Source organism: Trichosurus vulpecula, chromosome 4 (assembly GCF_011100635.1).
Source record: "Trichosurus vulpecula isolate mTriVul1 chromosome 4, mTriVul1.pri, whole genome shotgun sequence".
Lineage (NCBI taxonomy): Eukaryota > Metazoa > Chordata > Mammalia > Diprotodontia > Phalangeridae > Trichosurus > Trichosurus vulpecula.
Genome location: NC_050576.1, coordinates 150,117,836 through 150,137,762, shown reverse-complemented (window position 1 = coordinate 150,137,762; position 19,927 = coordinate 150,117,836). Strand labels below are relative to the sequence as shown.

General features: G+C 40.5%; 1 protein-coding gene across 1 annotated transcript in view; it reads left to right on the top strand.

Moving 5' to 3' along the window:
* The first annotated feature begins 8,797 nt into the window (after positions 1-8,797).
* The window catches only part of NTPCR (nucleoside-triphosphatase, cancer-related), a 39,182-nt gene continuing 28,052 nt past the window's right edge, over positions 8,798-19,927 (top strand). The window contains exons 1-3 of the mRNA XM_036756042.1: positions 8,798-8,899; positions 13,477-13,639; positions 15,186-15,282. Of these exons, the coding sequence (XP_036611937.1) occupies positions 8,866-8,899; positions 13,477-13,639; positions 15,186-15,282 (294 nt within the window). The 5' untranslated portion in view covers positions 8,798-8,865. The remainder of the gene's footprint in view (positions 8,900-13,476; positions 13,640-15,185; positions 15,283-19,927) is intronic.

Below are 19,927 nucleotides of genomic sequence, written 5' to 3'. Positions count from 1 at the left end.
AAGTCTACATCTTTTGGCTTATGAAATATTGTATTTCAAGCTCTCCACTCCTTTTAAGTGGTGGTTACTAAATCTTATGTGATCCTGACTGGCTCCTTGGTACTTGAGCTCTTTACTTCTGTCTGCTTGCAGTATTTTTTTTCTTTGACCTGAAAGATGGAGCCATTTTTCTTTTATGATTTCTTACAATATGATATGTAGGCAATCTTTTTGGTTATGATTTTCCTCAATCTATTTGCAAGGTCAGTTGATTTTGCTATGAGATACCTTACATTTTCTTTTCTTTCCTTTTTTTTATCTTTTGACTCTATTTTAATATTTCTGTGTGTTATGGAGTCATGAGCTTCTATTTTGTCTATTCTAATTTGAAGGGAGTTTGATGCTTGGGCAAGGTTTTGTACTTCTTCCAAACTGTTCATTCTCTTTCCAGTTCTGTCTTCAATAGCTCTTATTTCTTTTTTCTATTTCATTAGCATTCCCATTTTTAAAATATCAAATATTTAGTATTGTGTTATTCTAGAAAATAATAATGATGACGATGGCTAGCATTTATAAAATGCTTTAAGGTTGGCAAAGCCCTTTGCAAATAGTCTCATTTTGTCCTCACAGTAACCTTGGAAGTAAGTGCTATTATTATCCTCATTTTACAGAAGAAGAAATCAAGGTAGACAGAGTTAAGTTTCTGAGGCTGGATTCTGATGCCAAGTCCAATGATCTCCCCATTCTACCACCTAGCTCACTGCCTCAGATATCGAATGTTGTGTTATTCCAAGGTTTCAGGGATAGCTTAGGCCTATGACCTGCAAGTTTTCAATGTTGCCAAACTTTTCAGATCTGTCCTTCTGGTCTGAGCTCTGCTAGTTCCTGAGCACTGAAAATACTGCTGTGTTGCAATCAGGAAGAAGCTTTTAATTGTCAAGATTTTTTAACATAGCTGCACTGGGTAGAGTTGGTGGAAACCTTCCCAGTAATGCTAGCAGTAATCATCAGGAAACTGGGTTTTATTCTTGGCTCTAATAAGAAAATCTAAAAGGAATGTTATACTTCAAGGGGAAACAAAAAGCACAGCTAACATGTGTATCCTGGGTTTAGAATCATAGAATCTGGAAAATGTAAGGGGTCTTAGTGGTCATCTAGTCCAGCTCTTCATTTTATAGATGAGGAAAGTGAAGCAGAGAGAAATGACTACCTATCAACATATAGTTCTTTTAAAAAAAAACCAATTTTATATCCAGCTTTTGTTTTTATATCACTTTTATTTGAAATATATTTCTCTTCTTCTCTTATTCTATGCTGAAGAAAAATATAAATACTATACATGGCACAAGTCTGCCAGAAAAAAATCACTTGATTTAACATTATTCAAGCTATTTTGGACTTGGAAAGAGAGAAGTCCAAACTCAAATAGTTTCCTTATGCCCTCTGCCATGCCGCTTTACCTCAAGACAATTCGAAGTAACAGAATCTTGAGCAAGAAAAAGATCATACATTAAAACATTCTAAAACAATAGCTCTGCCTCAGTTTCTTCCTAACTACAATCAACTACAACAATTCCCTACAATCAACAATTGCTAGAGGGGATGAACAGAGAGGAGGCTGCCCTTAGATGGATCAATGGCTCAATAATTTCAGGGGTGGTGAAGGCAATGAGCATTCTAGAACAAGACAAGAGGTATTCTTTGTTCTAAATTTTGGTTAATACCCTTACACTACTTCCCTAAGAAAGGCCCCAAATAGGAGCCTTTTAGACAAGAGAAAATATTTTTTTCCACACCAGCAAGCCATGCCTTGTAACAAAAATTTTTTTTGAAAGGTGGGAAGAAAAACAGCTCAGAAAAATTAACCAACATATCTAGTGAGTCTAAAAATATATACAATATTACATACCCATAGTCTATTACCTCTGTACAAAAAGGAAGGGAGTATTTTTTCTCATTTCTTCTTCAAGTAAAAGTCTGGTAATTTTAATTATGGTGTTCAGTATCAGGTTTCATTTTCACTTGCAGTGTTGTAGTCATTATGTATACATGCAAGTTTTTGTGTATTGTTTTATTGGTTCTGCTTCCTTCACTGTATCTGTTCATGTCTTCCCATGCTCCCCTGAATTTTTTATATTTATTGTTTTAAAAAATAAATTTATTATTAATTCATTTTAAACATTCTTTTCTTTTTGGATTTTGAGTTCCAAATTCTCTCCCTTACTCCCACACCTCTTTCACCTGCTGAGAAGGCAGGCAAAATGATATCAGCTATACATATGAAATTATGCAAAACATTTCCACATTAGGCCATATCACCAAAAAAAAGTAACAAAAAAGTAAAGGGAGAAAATTATACTTTAATCTGTACTCAGAGTTCATCAGTTTTCTCTCTGGAGGTGGATAGCATATTTTTTTGGAAGATTTAAAACATTTTTTCCAGTTTTTTAACATTTTAATTTAAAGTTTTGTGTTCCAAATTCTATCACTCCTTCCCTCCCTCTCCTCCCCCTTCCCTGAGACACTAAGCAATCAGATATAGGTTATATGTGTGCAATTATGTAAAACACTTTCATATTAGTCATTTGATAGCATTTTTCATTATAAGACCTTTGGAATTGTCTGTTCCTTTGCCATGCAGAATATCATATTCTAAGACATCTGTGTTTTGCTTTTAACATGAGAGGTGCTAAATCTCATGTGATCCTGATAGTGGCTCCATGGTATTTGAATACCATCTTTCTGGCTGCTTGCAGTATTTTCTCCTCAATCCGGGAGCTCTGGAATTTGGCTATAATATTCCTGGGAGTTTTCTTTTTGGGATCTCCTTCAGGAGGTGATCTGTGGATTTTTTCAATTTAAATTTTACCATCTGGATCTAAGTTATCCAATCAGTTTTCCTTTATGATTTCTTAAAATATGATGTCTAGGTTCTTTTTTGATCATGTCTTTCAGGTACTTCAACAATTGTGAAATAATCTCTCCTAAATTTATTTTCCAGGTCAATTGTTTTTCCAATGAGATGTTTCACATTTTCTTCTATTTTTTCCCCATTCTTTTGCCTTTCTTTTATTTTGTCTTAATGTTTCATGGAGTCATTAGCTTCCACTTGCCTAATTCTAATTTTGAAGGAATTATTTTCTTCCATTAGGCCTATTCTGGTTTTCAAGGTATTATTTTCTTTAGTTTTTTTAGTGCCTTTTTTTTAACCAAGCAGTTAATTCTGTTTTTATAATTTTATTGTATCACTCTCATTTCTTTTCCCAATTTCTCCCCTACTACTCTTATGGCTTTCTTTTACTTTTCCAGGGATTCTTGTTGGTCTTGGGTCCAATTTGCATTTTTCTTTCAAGCTTTGCTTGTATATGTTTTCACATTGTTATCTTCTTCTGAGTTTATGGCTTGGTCTTCTCTGCCACTATAGAAGCTTTTTATAGCCAAATTCCTTTTTTCCCCCAGACTATTTCTTTTTTTTCTTTATTTTTTTTTTTACATTCTTATTTATTTATTTAATATTTTTAGTTTTCAGCATTGATTTTCACAAGAGTTTGAATTACAAATTTTCTCCCCATTTCTACCCTCCCCCCCGCACTCCAAGATGGCATATATTGTGATTGCCCTATTCCCCAATCAGACCTCCCTTGTGTCACCCCACTCCGCCCATCCCCTTTTCCCTTACTTTCTTGTAGGGCAAAATAGATTTCTATGCCCCGTTGCCTGTATATCTTATTTCCTAGTTGCATGCAAAAACTTTTTTTTTTGAGCATCTGCTTTTAAAAATTAGAGTTCCAAATTCTCTCCGCTCCTCCCTCTCCACCCACCCTCCCTAAGAAGGGAAGCAATTCAACATATGCCACATGTGTATCATTATGTAAAACCCTTCCACAATACTCATGTTGTGAAAGACTATTTTGTTCCTTCCTATCCTATCCCCCTTTATTCAATTTTCTGCCTTGACCCTGTCCCTTTTCGAAAGTATTTGCTTTTGATTACCTCCTCCCCCTATCAGCCCTCCCTTCTATCATCCCCCCTTTTTATCTCCTTCCTCCTTCTTCCCTGTGGGGTAAGATACCTAATTGAGTGTATATGTTATTCCCTCCTCAGGTCAAATCTGATCAGAGCAAGATTCACTCATTCCCCCTCACCTGCCCCCTCTTCCCTTCCAATGAACTGCTTTTTTCTTGCCACTTTTATGTGAGATAATTTACCCCATTCTATCTCTCTCTCCATCTCAATATATTCTTCTCTCATCCCTTAATTTGATTTTATTTTTTTAGATATCATCCCTTCATATTCAACTCACCCTGTACCTTCTGTCCGTGTGTGTGTGTGTATGTGTGTGTGTGTGTGTGTGTGTGTGTGTGTGTGTGTGTGTGTGTGTATTCCCTTCAGCTACCCTAATACTGAGGTCTCATGAATTATACACATCATCTTTCCATGTAGGAATGTAAACAAAACAGTTCAACTTTAGTAAGTCCCTTATGATTTCTCTTTCTTGTTTACCTTTTCATGCTTCTTTGATTCTTGTGTTTGAAAGTCAAATTTTCTATTCAGTTCTGGTCTTTTCACTGAGAAAGCTTGAAAGTCCTCTATTTTATTGAAAATCCATATTTTGCCTTGGACCACGATACTCAGTTTTGCTGGGTAGGTGATTCTTGGTTTTAATCCTAGCTCAATTGACCTCCAGAATATCGTATTCCAAGCCCTTTGATCCCTTAATGTGGAAGCTGATAGATTCTGTGTTATCCTGATTATTTTTGCACAATACTCAAATTGTTTCTTTCTGGCTGCTTACAGTATTTTCTCCTTGATCTGGGAGCTCTGGAATTTGGCAACAATGTTCCTAGGAGTTTTCTTTTTGGGATCTTTTTCAGAAGGCAATCGGTGGATTCTTTAAATTTCTCTTTTACCCTCTGGGTCTAGAATATCAGAGCAATTCTCCTTGATAATTTCTTGAAAGATGATATCTAGACTCTTTTTTTGATCATGGCTTTCAGGTAGTCCAACAATTTTAAATTATCTCTCCTGGATCTATTTTCCAGGTCAGTAGTTTTTTCCCATGAGATATTTCACATTGTCTTCCATTTTTTCATTCTTTTTAATAATATCTTGATTTCTCATAAAGTCACTAGCTTTCCTTTTTATAATCTAATTTTTAAAGTAGTATTTTCTTCAGTGGTCTTTTGGACCTCCTTTTCCAAAGGGCTAATTCTGCCTTTCAAGGCATTCTTCTCCTCATTGACTTTTTGGAGCTCTTTTGCCATTTGAGTTAGTCTATTTTTTAAGGTGTTATTGTCTTCAGTATTTTTTTTTGGGGTCTCCTTTAGCAAATCATTGACTTGTTTTTCATGGTTCTCTCACATCACTCTAATTTCTCTTCCCAATTTTTCTTCTACTTCTCTAACTTGCTTTTCCAAATGCTTTTTGAGCTCTTCCATGGCCTGAGACCAATTCACGTTTTTCTTGGAGGCTTTTGATGTAGGCTCTTTGACTTTGTTGACTTCTTCTGGATGTATGTTTTGGTCTTCTTTGTCACCAAAGAAAGACTCCAAAGTCTGAGTCTGAATCTGAGTCTGTTTTCGCTGCCTGGCCATGTTCCCAGCCAACTACTTGACCCTTGAGTTTTTCATTGGGGTATGACTGCTTGCAGAGTAGAGAGTACTTTGTCCCAAGCTTGAGGGGCTGCGCTGTTGTTTTCAGAGCTATTTCTACACAGTAATGTGTTATAGGTTCATCATTATTTTGTGTTGCACAGTAAAATGACATTTCAATGGGCAGCTGGGTGGCACAGTGGATAGAGTACCATGCCTGGAGTCAGGAAGACTCATCTTTCTGAGTTTAAATTTGGCCTCAGACACTTACTAGCTGTGTGACCCTGGACAAGTCACTTAACTCTGTTTGCCTCAGTTTCCTCATCCATAAAGTGAGCTAGAGAAGGAAATGGCAAACCACTCCAGTATCTTTGCCAAGAAAACTCAAAATGGGGTCACAAAGAGTTGGACACAACTGAATAAAGACTGAATAAAATATGGCTTAACATTTATGTACTACAATTAGTCTGGCCTTTCTCTAATTGATGAGCATCTACTTTGTTTCCAGGTTTTTTCTTTTTTTTTGCTACTATGAGCTGCTGTGATATTTTGTTGTTTCTGGGACCTTTCTTTTCTAGCTCTGACCTCCCTGGGGTATATGCCTACCAGGGGCATCTTTGGGTGAAAGGCTAAGGATGTTTTAGTCACTTTCATAGTATAAATCCAAAATGGCTGAACCAATTCACAGCTTGACTAATGGTATAATGCACCATTTGTGTATTAGTGTGCCTGCCTTTCCATAACTCCTTCAACACTGACTATGCCCATTTTTTTGTTCTCTCTGATAATCTGCTTAGTATGAGGTAGCATCCGAATTGTTTTCATTGCATGCCTCTTACTATCAGTGATTTAGGGCATCTTAGAATACTAAATGACAGAGTCAGGATTTGAACCCACACATTCTGACTCCATATCCCATGTTCTTTGTTCTTGTTTGAAAAGACCTTAGTGAGTATCTAGTTCAAATCTGTACCATGTACATGGATCCCCTTTTATAATGCTACCTAAAAGTTGTTATCCAGTCTCTATTTGAAAACTGTCCCATAAGGCAGCCCTTTACATATGCGGTCATATCCAATTGTTAGTAAGTTATTTCCTGTTTTGAGCTTGTATCATCCCTTGGGCTTAATCCACACCTGAGCTGGGTCAAGGAGGTTGTAATGAACAGCAGGGTAGGACTTTTTTGTTGTCTTTTGTCTCAGCACTAAGTGCCATTGAGTCTTGCCTTTGTTTGAATCAAGCAAGTAAAGTGGGACTTTTTGTTGTCTTTTGCTTTGGAATGCTTCTCAGCACTAAGGCAATTAAGTGCCTTTGATGAGTCTTGGCCTTGTTTGAATCAAGAGTCATTGATTGGAAACAATATATATCATATGGTTCTAATGATTAAAGATCTTTCCCACACACTGCTGCTAAGTAGATGCTAAGCCTCAGGTCTACACACTTTTGTTATTTAGGCGCTAAGCCCCATGGCCCTAAACAGGGTATACAGGCTCTGCTTTGGGGCCAACACTCATTGGAAGAGTGTTGGTGTGGAGACTCTGAGTAGCCATTAAGGAGTCCCTCCCCGCCGCCCCCCCCCCCCAATCCCCGCTTTGAAAATCCAGATGTTGGTGCTTCTCTTTCTGGTAACTATGTATATATTGCTATGGTAAGACAGAAACCTGTCTGTTGATCTGTTTATATTGTCTCAGTTTGTAATTTCTGTTTGTATTTGCTCTGAAGTTCAGGGTGCTGACTTTTTCCCCTGACCTAAGTGAATTATGTATACATATATATGTATAATCTCTCTATGTATATGTTAACTAAAATGACATTGTAAACCCCTTAAAGTTTCTGTCCCTAGAAAAGCAGATCAAAGAACTTGTGCTAGTAGCCCTCCTGTGTGCTGGTGTTATTGGCCTTACACAGCCACAGTAGCTCCAAGTAACATTGTTGCTACAGAGGTCCATAGACAGTTGCCCAGATTGGACTGCCACTGCTACCAGTTATCTGACTTCAGAGACGTGAAACCGCTCTGAAGATTCTGATGGATCTGGTGGCCTCACCTGTTGCCTAGCAGTCCCATCTCAGGGTACTCATTCTAAACTCAAAAAAGACACAGGCACAACTGCTTTCACAAACTCATGGCAACTGGGTAGGGGAGTATGATTTGTTGCTACCCTTTTCTCACTTGACAGATCATAGCAGTCTTCTTCACTAAAAAGCTCCCAGGAGGCTTATATCCTTGAAATTGTAGTCTGCAGCCAATTAAAAGATTTTTAAAAAAAATTTTTTGTTACCACACTGTACTGACCTCTGAGTCATCATGGCTAGTAGGAGGCAGTAGGCACATGCAGGGAGGGGATGGACCCATTACCCATGACTGAGGTAGGCATATTGCAAGCTTCTATTTATTTGCCACTTGGGCATTCTCCAAGGAGAGGAGTTGCAGGGGCAATACTAGGAGGTAAGGTCCCCTCCTTAAAACTTGATCCTATCAGGAACAAGATTTATTCAACATCCCAGGACTATTAAGCGGAGATATAAGAGCTTCACTACAATCAATAAATCAATGAGCATTCATTAAGCACCTACCATGGGCCAGTCCCTGTGTTAACACAATACACAGGATGAATCACCCCAGTGAAAAAAGGGTATCCCAATGTGGCTATTTTTTTTTTTTAATATGGGAGAGGGTGTCACCGAACCACTGTTCAGCTGCATAGGTGAGGCAGCTAGGTGGTGCAGTGGGCCTGGAGTCAGGAAAACTAGCCTCAAATGCATTTAGAGCTGTGTTACCTTAAGCAAGTCATTTAAGCTGTTTGCTTCAGTTTCCTCAACCGCAAAATGGAGATTTTAATAGCACCTACGAGGCCTTAAAAGGATCAAATGAAATATCTGTAAAGGGCTTAGCACAGAGCCTGGACAATAGGAGATGCTTAAGAAACGGTAGCTATTATTATCATTAGCTTTTCCCCTACTAAGGACTACCAAGTACCACTGTCAAAGACGTGCCCAGTAAGTCCCGCTGGTAATGTCATTTCAAATGCATATAACTTTCCCTTCATCTGGGCTGTAGCTTGTTCAGGGCAGAATGAAGCTCTCCCCTTCGTCTGAACAACTCAGGCACTAGAACTCAGGATGCAAAATCAAAGGGCAAGTGCACAGAGCAAGTGCCACGTGAGGTCTGCGGAGGCACTTCCAGCCCTCCCCAGGGGGGAGGGGGAAGAAGAAGGGAGGGGAAACGGAAGAGCGGGAGGTGGAGCCGGAGGTTGCACATCCAGAGAGGGAGGATCTGAGAACTCCAGACCCCGGCATGGCCAAGCACGTGTTCTTAACGGGGCCGCCAGGTAAAGCCAGCAGGCACAGCGGTCCAGGCCCCTTCTAGATTCCCTGCCCACCTCTCTGGTGTTCCTGAGTTCAGATAGCAGGCTCGAGCGGCTGGAAAACGCGGAAGGGCAGTTAGGTCGTTGGCCCGCCCTCCGTCTACCCGGGCCTGCACTGCACGCGCCCGCAGGCCGCTCTCGGCTTAGATACGTAGGCACGCCCCCCGCCCTCTCCTAGGTCCGTGCCCCTGCTGCACCGCGGTGTCCGCGTCTTCCCTGCCCCTGGGAGGCTCGGCGGCGGCGGTGCCCGCGGTGTGGGGGCTCCCCGCCCCGCCGGGGCTGCGGCTGCAGCGGCTCCAGCATCCGGCTGCTGGGGATTCTCAGGGTACAGAACCTAAACCGCGCCCCCGTCCCCAGCCCGCCCCTGCGCCGGGGCAGGTCTATTAATAGCGACAGTGACGAAAAGCAAAGCGCTCGGGTTGGAGATTAAGGAAGCTGGTCTCCAGGATTGGCTTCCTGGCTGCAGGACACCCCCTGACTTATCCTCCACTGCTGACTCTTTTGGGGGGTGGTGAGGGGGAGGAGAAGTGAAAAGGGTAGATAATTAAGCCATTAACAGTGGTTGCTTTTTAATTAGTTCTCTGACTGCAAGAGGCTGTGTGTCTCGTCGTGGTTAGAAACCTGCTTTCAGCTACACGGTCCAGGGGATAGAGCGCCGGACCTGGGCTCAGGAAGGCCTGAATTCAAAATCAGCCAGTGAAACCTGCAAGTTGGGTGGCCCAGATCGCTGCCTATTTGTAAAATGGGGATCACAATAACATAAACTGTGATCATATTTTTAAAGCTCCTTGCAAACCTTGCAAAGTACTATAGACATGCTAGCCATTATCAAAAAAGTCTAGCCTCTGTGTGCTCCTGGGCAAGTCGCCTAATCTCTGAGTGCCCTTGGCTACTCTCTAAGACAGAAAAAGAAAGCCGACCTGCATGGAGAGAGAGACTTTCCTCACTGGGGAGTCCGTTTCCTATACCCATATGTAATCCCGGGTCTGGGCTCTCTCAATACCCCGCAGTGACAAGATGCTCACAGGACATGCTTGCACCAGTTTTGCTGGGAGCAGGTACCGAAGCAACACTGATGGATCTTTGGGAATAGGAGAATGGAAGCGGAAAGGAATAAGCATTTACATGGCACCTTCTGTGCTGACCATGTACAAGGCTCTGTGCAAAGCACTTTACAGATATCTCATTTGAGTAGGGAGGTTGCCAGCCAAGGTTACAATCAGGTGGTTGTGGTTTACATAGGACCAGGTGATAGGTGTGTGTGTATGTATGCACACATACACATATACATACATACATATATACATATATATATACACGTTTGTGTGTGTCTCTGTGTGTGTAATTGTTCAGTTGTGTCCAACTCTTCTGCGACCCCATTGACTTGTCCGTGGGGTTTTCTTGGCAAAGATGCTAGAGTGGTTTGTCATTTCCTTGTGTGTGTATGTGTGTGAAAGAGGGAGGGAGAGAGAGAGAGAGATGGATGGGGGGTGGGGGGAGATGTCTCTTCCATTAGAATGCATGCTCCTTTAGTGCAAGGAGACAGTTTTTGCTTTTTCTTTGTAAACCCAGCCCCCCCCCCCAACATACACACATAGTGCCTGTCACATAGTAGGAGCTCAATAAATGCTTGTTGATCTAATGATTTTGAGCCAGAAGACCTGGGTTGGAATCCTGGCTCACCTGTGTGACTTCATTCCTCTCAAGCCTTGGTTTCTTTATCTCTAATATGGTTGAGGTGGATAGAGTGAATGAACTCTTAAGTCCCTGTATCTCAAATAGTCTGATTACCATGAAGAAATTGTTTTCTTTATTACTAATCATGCCCGGTGGGCCTAAGAAATGAACACCAATTGCCTAAAATGGTTTGATGGATCAGTGAGCTTAGTGTTACTTCCTAATTTGTCGCCTGATGCAGTTCCCAATTTTCCATGTAGTCTCATCCTGTGTTTCTTGTATGTGTCTTTATGCAAATCTCCGGGGAACATCCTCCCAAGGCATGAGATGGTTCTCTAGGTTTGTACTTCCTGAGTACCAGGCCGTCCATCTGTTAGGATGGGTGTTCTTGCTAATGCCTTAGGCCACTTATGAGGACATATGTCATCATCTGCTACAGGACGCTTCAACCCACTATTCCTCTCTCCATTGCTCAGGAGCAGTGCTGATCTCTGGTATTTTTTCAGATAAAATCCTTTCTAACATAAATGATTATTTCTACTGTTTATTGCCCTTGTAGCAAAAGCTGAGTTTGAGGTTTAAAATTTAAAAAGAACCTAGAGGAAGGCAATCAAAAACATTTAAATACAAATTACAGGCAGTTCTCCAACTTCCAAATGGATTATATTCTAAAGTTCCATACCATTTCCCCATAGACTTCATTTCAGTTCAATGGACATTTATTAAGTACTTTATATATGCAAAGGATTGTGTTGGGTTTTGGAGATACAAATGTAAAAAAAATGATATTCCCTTCCTTCAAGGAGTTGTTATGTTAGGTTCACTTCCCAGGCTGGCCTTTAGATCATTCTGACCAACTCTTAGTGGATCTGTTATGATAGTAACAGCTAGCATCTCTAGCCAGAGTTAGGGATCATAAAATCAGAAGAGCTATGTTTTACCTGAGGGAAGAAGACTTTTTCTCTCTTTTCCTAGGCACAGTAAAACTTCAAAATCACATTAACATAACAGTATGTTGTCTTGTCCAGATGTCATCTATTTGAGAAACATACTTTATATATAGCTTTTTATAGGAAAAGTAAGGTGCAGAGGTATCTAAGGGAGATAACCCAAGTGATGCTTATTTAGGGTTAGAGCCAGAATTAAAGCTTAGGTTTCCGACTCCTAAAATGGTGCTTTTACTAGAAAATATTTTTTTCAAATTCTTTGAAGTACTTGAACTCTTGCATATTATTTTTCATCTTTTAGCAGCCTTGATCCTATTGGGATATTAGGAAGTGCCACCCTAATATAAAGGACATATAAAATTAAATGGTTCTGCCTTGATCATAAATACTTTCAAGGAACCTTTAAGATTTTTTGAGGAATTTGGGCTAACCCTGTATTTTTGCAGAATAGGTAGTCACCTGATTAATATTATTAGAGTTGCATAATATCAATTATGATTAAAGTAAATTAATTAAATAAATATAAAATAAAATAATAATGGCTTGCCATGTATATAGTGTTTTAAAAATTCACGGAGCACTGTCCTGTGAGTTAGGTAGATAGTGCAAAGAATATTATCCCAGTTTTACGGAGAAGTACACTAACTCAGATAAAAAATAATAATAGCTGACATTTCTAAAGTATTGTGTAGATGATTTGAACAAGGTCCCACAGCTAAAAGTATGGTTTTTGAGATTAGAACTCAGGTGTTCTAACTCTTGGTACAGTATGTGCTTTGTAGCTCATGTCTTCTCAGCAGGCTTGGCCAGAATAATTAGTCATTCCATTAGATCAAGTCTTCATGTCTCCAGAAAGCAAAATTTAAATGTTTCTAAGATGCTGTGTGACCCCTTAGTACTCATTGTTCTGCTAGCACAGCAGATGGTAATATAAACTAGCTTGTTACATTCCACACCCTGTAGGAATGGGCCAGAGGGCCAGAAGACATAGTATCCCTTGGATACCATGGGAATAAGGGGTTCCGAGGAAGGCATTGTGTCATAGGGGTGGGGGCTTGGCATCCTAAGTGTATAAGACCAGGGTAGGGGTTCATGTAGAAGGAGGAACTCAGTTGAGAATTAGTGCTTTTAAGAGACTTTGTCCCCTTAAGTTAAGAATTCAATTTAATTCAGCAGTTACCTGCTGAAGGCAAGGCATTGTGGTAGGCTAGCAGAGATAGATATGGAACAGCCCCTGTTTTTAAGGATCCAACTTTCAATTGTGGGATACAACATGCATATACATAAAGATGTCTGAGGCAACTTACTAAGTCAGAAAGACAAATTTTTTTCCTTTGCTTCTAGTGTTAAGTTACTAAAAAATCCAAATCTTTTTTTTTTATTGACTAAGGCAGAGGTGAGGAACCTATGGCCTTCTAGGCCCTCAACTGTGGCCCAATCCAATAGGGTTGCACTTGAGGACCTAGAGGGCCACATGTGGCCTCAAAGCCGCAGGTTCCCCATCCCTGGACTAAGGCCTTTCACCTAAGCCCCTTGGTTTTGCTTCCTAGATAGAAAAATGAGTCAACCCAAGTCTTCTGTCTGCCTGGAGGAAACTAAGGCTTGTTCTGTAGGATGTAAACTTCCAGAAGAGAGTAACATCAAAGCCCGTTTTGTTACCTAGAATTGGCAGTGAGCCCATGTGCTGCAAAATTAGGCATGCTCCAGAGTGTAAAAAGAAAGCCTAGAAACAGCAGATTTTGATTCTTCTTGTTTCAACTTGAGATTAAAAAGTTTTCACACCTGGAGCAATCAGAATTAAAATAAAATTAATATTCATGGGATGCATTTATACACTGTTGAGTGTGATTGCCACTCTGGATCTTGTAAGCTCTGGTACTCTTGGCTTTATTAATGGGTACTTATTTTTTCTTTTAGGGGTTGGAAAAACCACACTAATCCAGAAAGCCAGTGATGCTCTCAGATCACTGGGCGTGCCTGTTGATGGATTTTATACTGAAGAAGTCAGACAAGGCGGGAGAAGAGTAGGATTTGATGTGGTCACGTTGTCTGGATCAAGGGGGCCTTTGTCTAGAGTTGGGTACTGATACTTAAATTTTGGGGGTTCTTCCTCTCTTATATATATATATATTTTTTAACATTTTGGTAGGCATTTTCTATTTTCTATTTGGTAGGCAGTTTCTAACATTTCCTGTTCTGCTGAAATGGAAGCTCATTGCTCTATGAGCAACTTCTAAAATCATATTCTGTCCTCATGCGACTGAAGACTTTTCCATAAATCCCTCCCTCTCATGTATGGGCATAGTGTTTAAAGGGGGTAGAGCTTTGGGGAGTTGAGTGAATGGAATCTGGATCTTTTGATGGAGACCTTGGGCATTTTTCCAGAGAAAATGAAAAGATAGAAATAGGTTTTGAAATCAATTTAATTCTGCAAATATTTATTAGATACCTCCAGACATTGTGCTGTGTTGTGAGAAATATAAAGAGGAGAAAAACACTCCTGTCTTGGGAGAGGTGCCATATATATTATCCATGTAGATAATTTATATATGTGATTCTAATTAAAGTAAAATGTGAAAATACTGGAAGAACTTCCAACAAAGTGGTCTGTTAGTTAAGGAGGGAGAAATGAGATCACTTTGGGTTGGGGAATCAGATGCATTAAACATTCATTAAACACCTACAGTATGCCAGGCATCGTGCTAGATTCTGAGGACAGCAATATTATGACGAAAGTTCCTGCGTTAGAGGAACTTACATTCTATTGGGGGAAAATTACCCTTACATAGGGGGAGGGAGAGAGGGAGGAAACAAGCATTTTTTTTAGCACCTACTATGTGTCAGGCTAAGTACTTTTACAAATATCTTATTTGATTCTTGAAACAACCTTGTGAGGTAAGTGCTATTATCCCCATATTACAGTTGAGGAAACAGTCAAACAGGTTAAGTGATTTGCCTAGGGTCACACAGCTAGTAGGAGTCTGAGGCCAGATTTGAACTCAGGACTTCCTGACTGACTCCAGGCCCAGCACTCTATCCACTGTGCTTCTAGCTGTCTCTAACATGATCCTCTAGATCGACAAGGAATAGATAATGCACTGGATTTGGAAACAGGAACACCTGGGTTTAGAAATAGGAAGACCTGGCTTAGATATGCATTAGCTGTGTATGACCTGAGACCAAGTCTCTAACAGGACCTACCTCACAGGGTTGTGGGGATCAAATGAATTAATGTTTCCAAGGGCTATTGATGTAAGGATTGTGTTTTTATCTTTGTGTCTCCCGTGCCTGGTACATACTAGGAGCCTAATAAATCCTTATTGAAAGATTGAAAAAGAAATATAAAATATGGCACCAGAGTCAGTGAGGTGACATATATAACCTGTCAAGTTCCCTTCTGACGTCAGGACTCAGTGTTGGGCCTCCTGTCCAGTCCCCCAAAGCACTGTCCGTGTTCAGGAGAGTGGGTGGAATGCAGTCCTCACTGCAAGCCACCGGTTTTGGAGATGAATAGCTCTACGGATGATTCAGTCGTTGAGAAGGGAAAGCCCCAGGGATGTAGCTGAAAATGAGACATCAACAGAGGAAACCGATGTGATTCAGAACAAACTGTTTTTTACATTTAGGTCAGAGTCTCCTGCTGGAAGACGTGAATACCGAGTGGGACAGTATGTGGTAGACCTTCTTTCTTTTGAGCAGCTAGCTCTCCCAGTGTTGAAAAATGTGAGTATCAACTTAAATCATCTGTCCCCCAATCTCTGTCCATTGTCATCGGGGGAGGCCTGGCTGACTTTCTGACCAGAGTAGTTTTTTTCCGAATTCATGGAAGGTCAGTTTTACACCTTATAGCATGTAGGCCAGTTGACTGATCAGCAATCAGGTACTATTATTAAATAAGCCCGTAGGACTTCATCACTAGAGTTCAAGGAATTATTTGCCTTCATTTATATGCAAATGAGCTACTTCTTTTCATTTTCCTTTATTTAGCCTCGTTAGTTTTAGAGCTGGAAGGGATCTTGGAGGCACTGTACCCCAACATTTTACAGTTGAGGAAACTGAGGCCCAGAGTGGGCAAAGTAACTGATTTTAAAGTCCCAAAGCTAGTAAGTGGCACAACCAGGGTTTGAACTGAGGTGTGAAAATAGCATTTCTTTCCTCCCATTGCTTTGACAACTTGCCTCTAGGTCGAAGCCACGTTGTGGAGGACGTCAAATGCCTGACTACAGAATTTGTATTTTATTTCATAAACAATAGAGAGCTACTGAGGTTTTTTGAGCAAGGGACTTGGTTAGATATATGCATTGGCAAAGGTTTTTGTTGTTACTGTTGTCATTTATATCAGAAAAGGTCTGGATGGGGAGGCGTTGGACGAAGAGAGAAGTTAGGCCATTATGGTAATCTAAGGGAGAAGCACTCGGGGTCTGAATTGTGATGGTAGTCTTGTTAGTGCATAGGGAAGGACAGATTATCAACAAGCCTTGGTAACTGATTTGGTGTGAGGGGTGAGGGACAAGGAAGTATTAGAAATGACTGAGAGAATAGTGTGGTACGAACAACAGAAACAAGGAAGTTGGGAGAGGGCAAGTGTAGGGCAGAAAGACAAGATAGAAGAATAAGGTTTGGACGTGTTGGAGTTGGGGTGCCGATGGGTCATTTGGATGGAGATAGTCTTTTTACAGTTGGAGATTTGGGGTGAACCAGAAGGACTGGGGCTGGTCCATAGCTTTGGGAACTGTCTCCATTCTCCTGCTAATTGATGTCATGTGAGTGCCTGACATCAGCACTGGAGAAAGCGTAGAGAAAGAAAAAAGAGCCAAAGGCAGAGCTTTAGAGACCAGTGAAGAGAATGATAAAGTTGGTGATCAAGATGAATCGGTCAGACAAAAAGAGATTCAAGAGAGAGTGATATCATCAAAATTGATGGGAGGGGGTGTCTCAGTACCATCGACTCTCTGCAGAGAAGTAGGGGAAGATAAGGGCCGAAGACTGGCCATTGAATTTGATGATGGTGGCCTTGGAGAACTGAGTTTCAGTGGAGTGGTTGAGCTAGAAGCCAGAAAAGGGCTTGAAGAGAGAGATTGTGAGGAAGTAGTGGGAGGATGTGTAGACCATTTCTACAAGCTTAGCAATAAAGGGGAGTAGAAAGTATTGCAGTGTCAAAGGAAGGTTTTACGTCGATTTAGAAAATTTAGCTGCTGTGAACAGGTTATTCATTGAAATAAAAAGTGCTTCACCCTGCTTGAGAAACTTTTATTTTTCTTTTTTTGCATCGTTGTAGGTATTGTCTTGGATGGCCTTAAGGAAATTTATCCTTTGGGGAGTTTATGATCATCTCTCATTGTTTCTTAAACTTATGTGTTTCTTTATCCACTCTCTTACTGCATCTACCCTAAAATGGAAATGCCATAGCGTATCAAATATTCATATTATTTACATTTTTTAAATGAAAGGGAATTAAATTTGAATTTTGTTTGAGAATTGAATTGGCTCACCTCTAGAAGGACAGATCTTGGAATCTTGCAAAATGAGGGGTATGAATTGCTAATTCACAAATACAGGTTGAATCTTAGCAGAAGAGTTACCTTCCAAGTACAATGAATGGATTCAGCAGAAGTGTAGAAAGACGGGGATGCATTTTCATAGTAGAAAGGCACTCACTTCATGCCTGAATGGGAAATCTAGAGCTTAGGAGTAGCAAGAACTAAATTCAGTTTTCAGGTTGCCCTTGACTGGCTAGAGGCCAGTCCCTCATCACACACACACACACACACACACACACCCCACCCACCCACCCACCCACCCACCTGCCCATGGTCAGAGAGAAATTCAGAACAAAAACAAAAAAACAAATGAATATGATGTAGTGGAAGGAGTGCTTTTTATAGTCAAAGATCTTGAGTTTGAATCCTAGCCATGTTGTTTTATGAATTGTATGAGCCTGGCCAGGTCACTGTATCTCCAGGCTTCAGTTTCCCCATTTATAGGTTTTGGACCAGTGAACCAAGGGAGCCTAAGAAATTTCAAGTTAAGACTGAGACTTGTTGGTCAATCTCACACCTGTCCCTTGTGCAGTAGGGAAGCAAATTGATTTTTATTTTCTCTGCTTAAGGTGCATACACACTGTATAGCCTAATAGAAAAGTGGCCTTGTAAATTTTTTATATTGATCTGGAAGGCTGCATAGGAAGTCATTTTCCAATCTAAGTAAAGAGCTTGAATCGTTTAGGAAACAATTCAAAAGTTCTCCTATCCACTTCCGTCTTGATTATCGAACATTGCCTCTTACAACATTAGAGGAATACAGGCTTCAGGTTTAAAAGCCTTAACTCTCTGCTTCCTAGCTTGTATGACGTATGAATCATTTGTTTTCCATCTACTCCTAAGTAGGAGAAATTTATTTTGGGGGGGGGGGCTATAGGAAGAGATGGGGAAATAGAAGGGACAGAATTCGGAATGCTGCCAATTCAGCTAGGCAGATTGAAGCCCTGAGAAATCTGATTGGAGGAGAGGATATTTAAAGTGTAATATGACACGTTAGGTAGAATCCTGTGGCAGTGGTACTGGGCATTAAAGAGTCCTCAATAACTTGGGCTTATCAAACCATGACCCACTCTCACACGGTGAAAGTCCTGGATAGAATTTGGGGGGCAGAGGGGAAGGAGGAGACCATTTCTTTTGCTGCAGGCAAAGGTTCTCTTTTAATGCATTGATATGAAAAACGTAGAGAGGCGGTCACATTGGAAAATTTTATATATCAAATCAGATTTCAGAAAACAGCGTTTCTGATGGTATTGAACCTTTTAATACAGTCATCATAAAATAAACATTTGAGATTTGAAATTTAATAATTTCCAGATATCTGCTTTATTGTCCATTAGTTTATGGAGGTAACTATAGATTTCCTTTTTCCGAGAGTCAGTTTGGTTAGTAGAAAGAGAACTAAAGTCAGAAGTTTGTGGTTGTTTAGTCACTTTTCAGTCGTGTCTGACTCTTCATGACTCCGTTTTTGTAGTTTTCTTGGCAAAGATGCTGGAGTCATTTGCCATTTCCTTCTCTGGCTCATTTTACAGATGAGGAACCTGGGTCAAGCGAGGAGACAGGGCTGAGTGACTTGCCCGGGGTCACACAGCTACTAAATGCTTGAGGCCAGATTTGAACTCAGGTAGATGAGTCTTCTGACTCCAGGCCCAGCACTCTGTGCACTACAGCACCACCACGGTGACCCCAAAGTCAGAAAACTTTGGTTAAGTTACCAGGTTATAGGGAGCACACTAACCTCAGGTGTCATGGTGATGTAATGACCAACCTGACAAAGGCAAGGGGTCATAAAGTGTATTGATAACGATAATAATTTATGTAGACAGTAGTTAAGAGTGTTGGACTGAGTAAGCACTGAGTTGAGATTCTCTGTCAGACATAGCCGTGTGACCCTTGGCAAGTCACGCCCCCCTCAGCCTCAGTTTTCTCATCTGTAAAATGGGAATAAAAGCAACACTCTCCCCTCCCCCCTCCTAGGAGGTGAGGATCCAATGAAATAACACACGTGCAGTGTTTTGCAGACCTTGAGGTTCTATCTCAGCGCTAGCTAATGGTACGTCAGTGTATGACAGTATTCTGAAGGTCATAGAATATTTGCTTGTAGGTCTGCGGGAGGGAAACAGTGTAAAATCAACAAAATAGGAAAAAAGGAAGACTCCTAAAACTGAATATACAGTTTAAAAAATTAGATAGGCCACAGATAAAACCAAAATAATCACAAAAGATAGAATCGCAGATCTAGACTCGGAAAGGATGTCAGAGCTCCTCCAGTATAGCTCCCTCATCTTTCATAGGTGCAAACTGAAACTCAGGGAGCTTAGGTGATTTATTCACTGTCACAAAGATAGTATCCGAGGCAGGATTTGAACTCGGGTCTTCTATTCTAGAGTCTGCTTATTCCACAGTGCCAAAAGAGATTCTCAAGAATTAGAATAAATCGACTGAGGGGAGGCACACGGGAGAGGAGGTGGGGGAATATTGTAGAATTCGTATGAATGAAACTAAAATCTGTTTCTTTGAAAAGACTAATAAAATCAAGAAACTTTTACTAATCTAATCTAAAGGAAGGAGGAATATCAGATCGCCAAAATAAAAAATGAACAAGGTGAAAGTAACAGCGGACAAGAAATATCAGAACCTCCTATATACAAGTATTATTTTTTTATCCCGGACCTGTGATTTCACTGGTATAAATTCTTTGTAAAGAAACTCCTTGTGCAGATCAGTACCTTATCTGCAGCGCCGAGTCTTGAGACCATTGCCTGAGCCACTGAATGGCCCAGGCTCACGCAGCGAGCGTCTGTCAAATGTGGGTCTTCCTTATCCTGAGC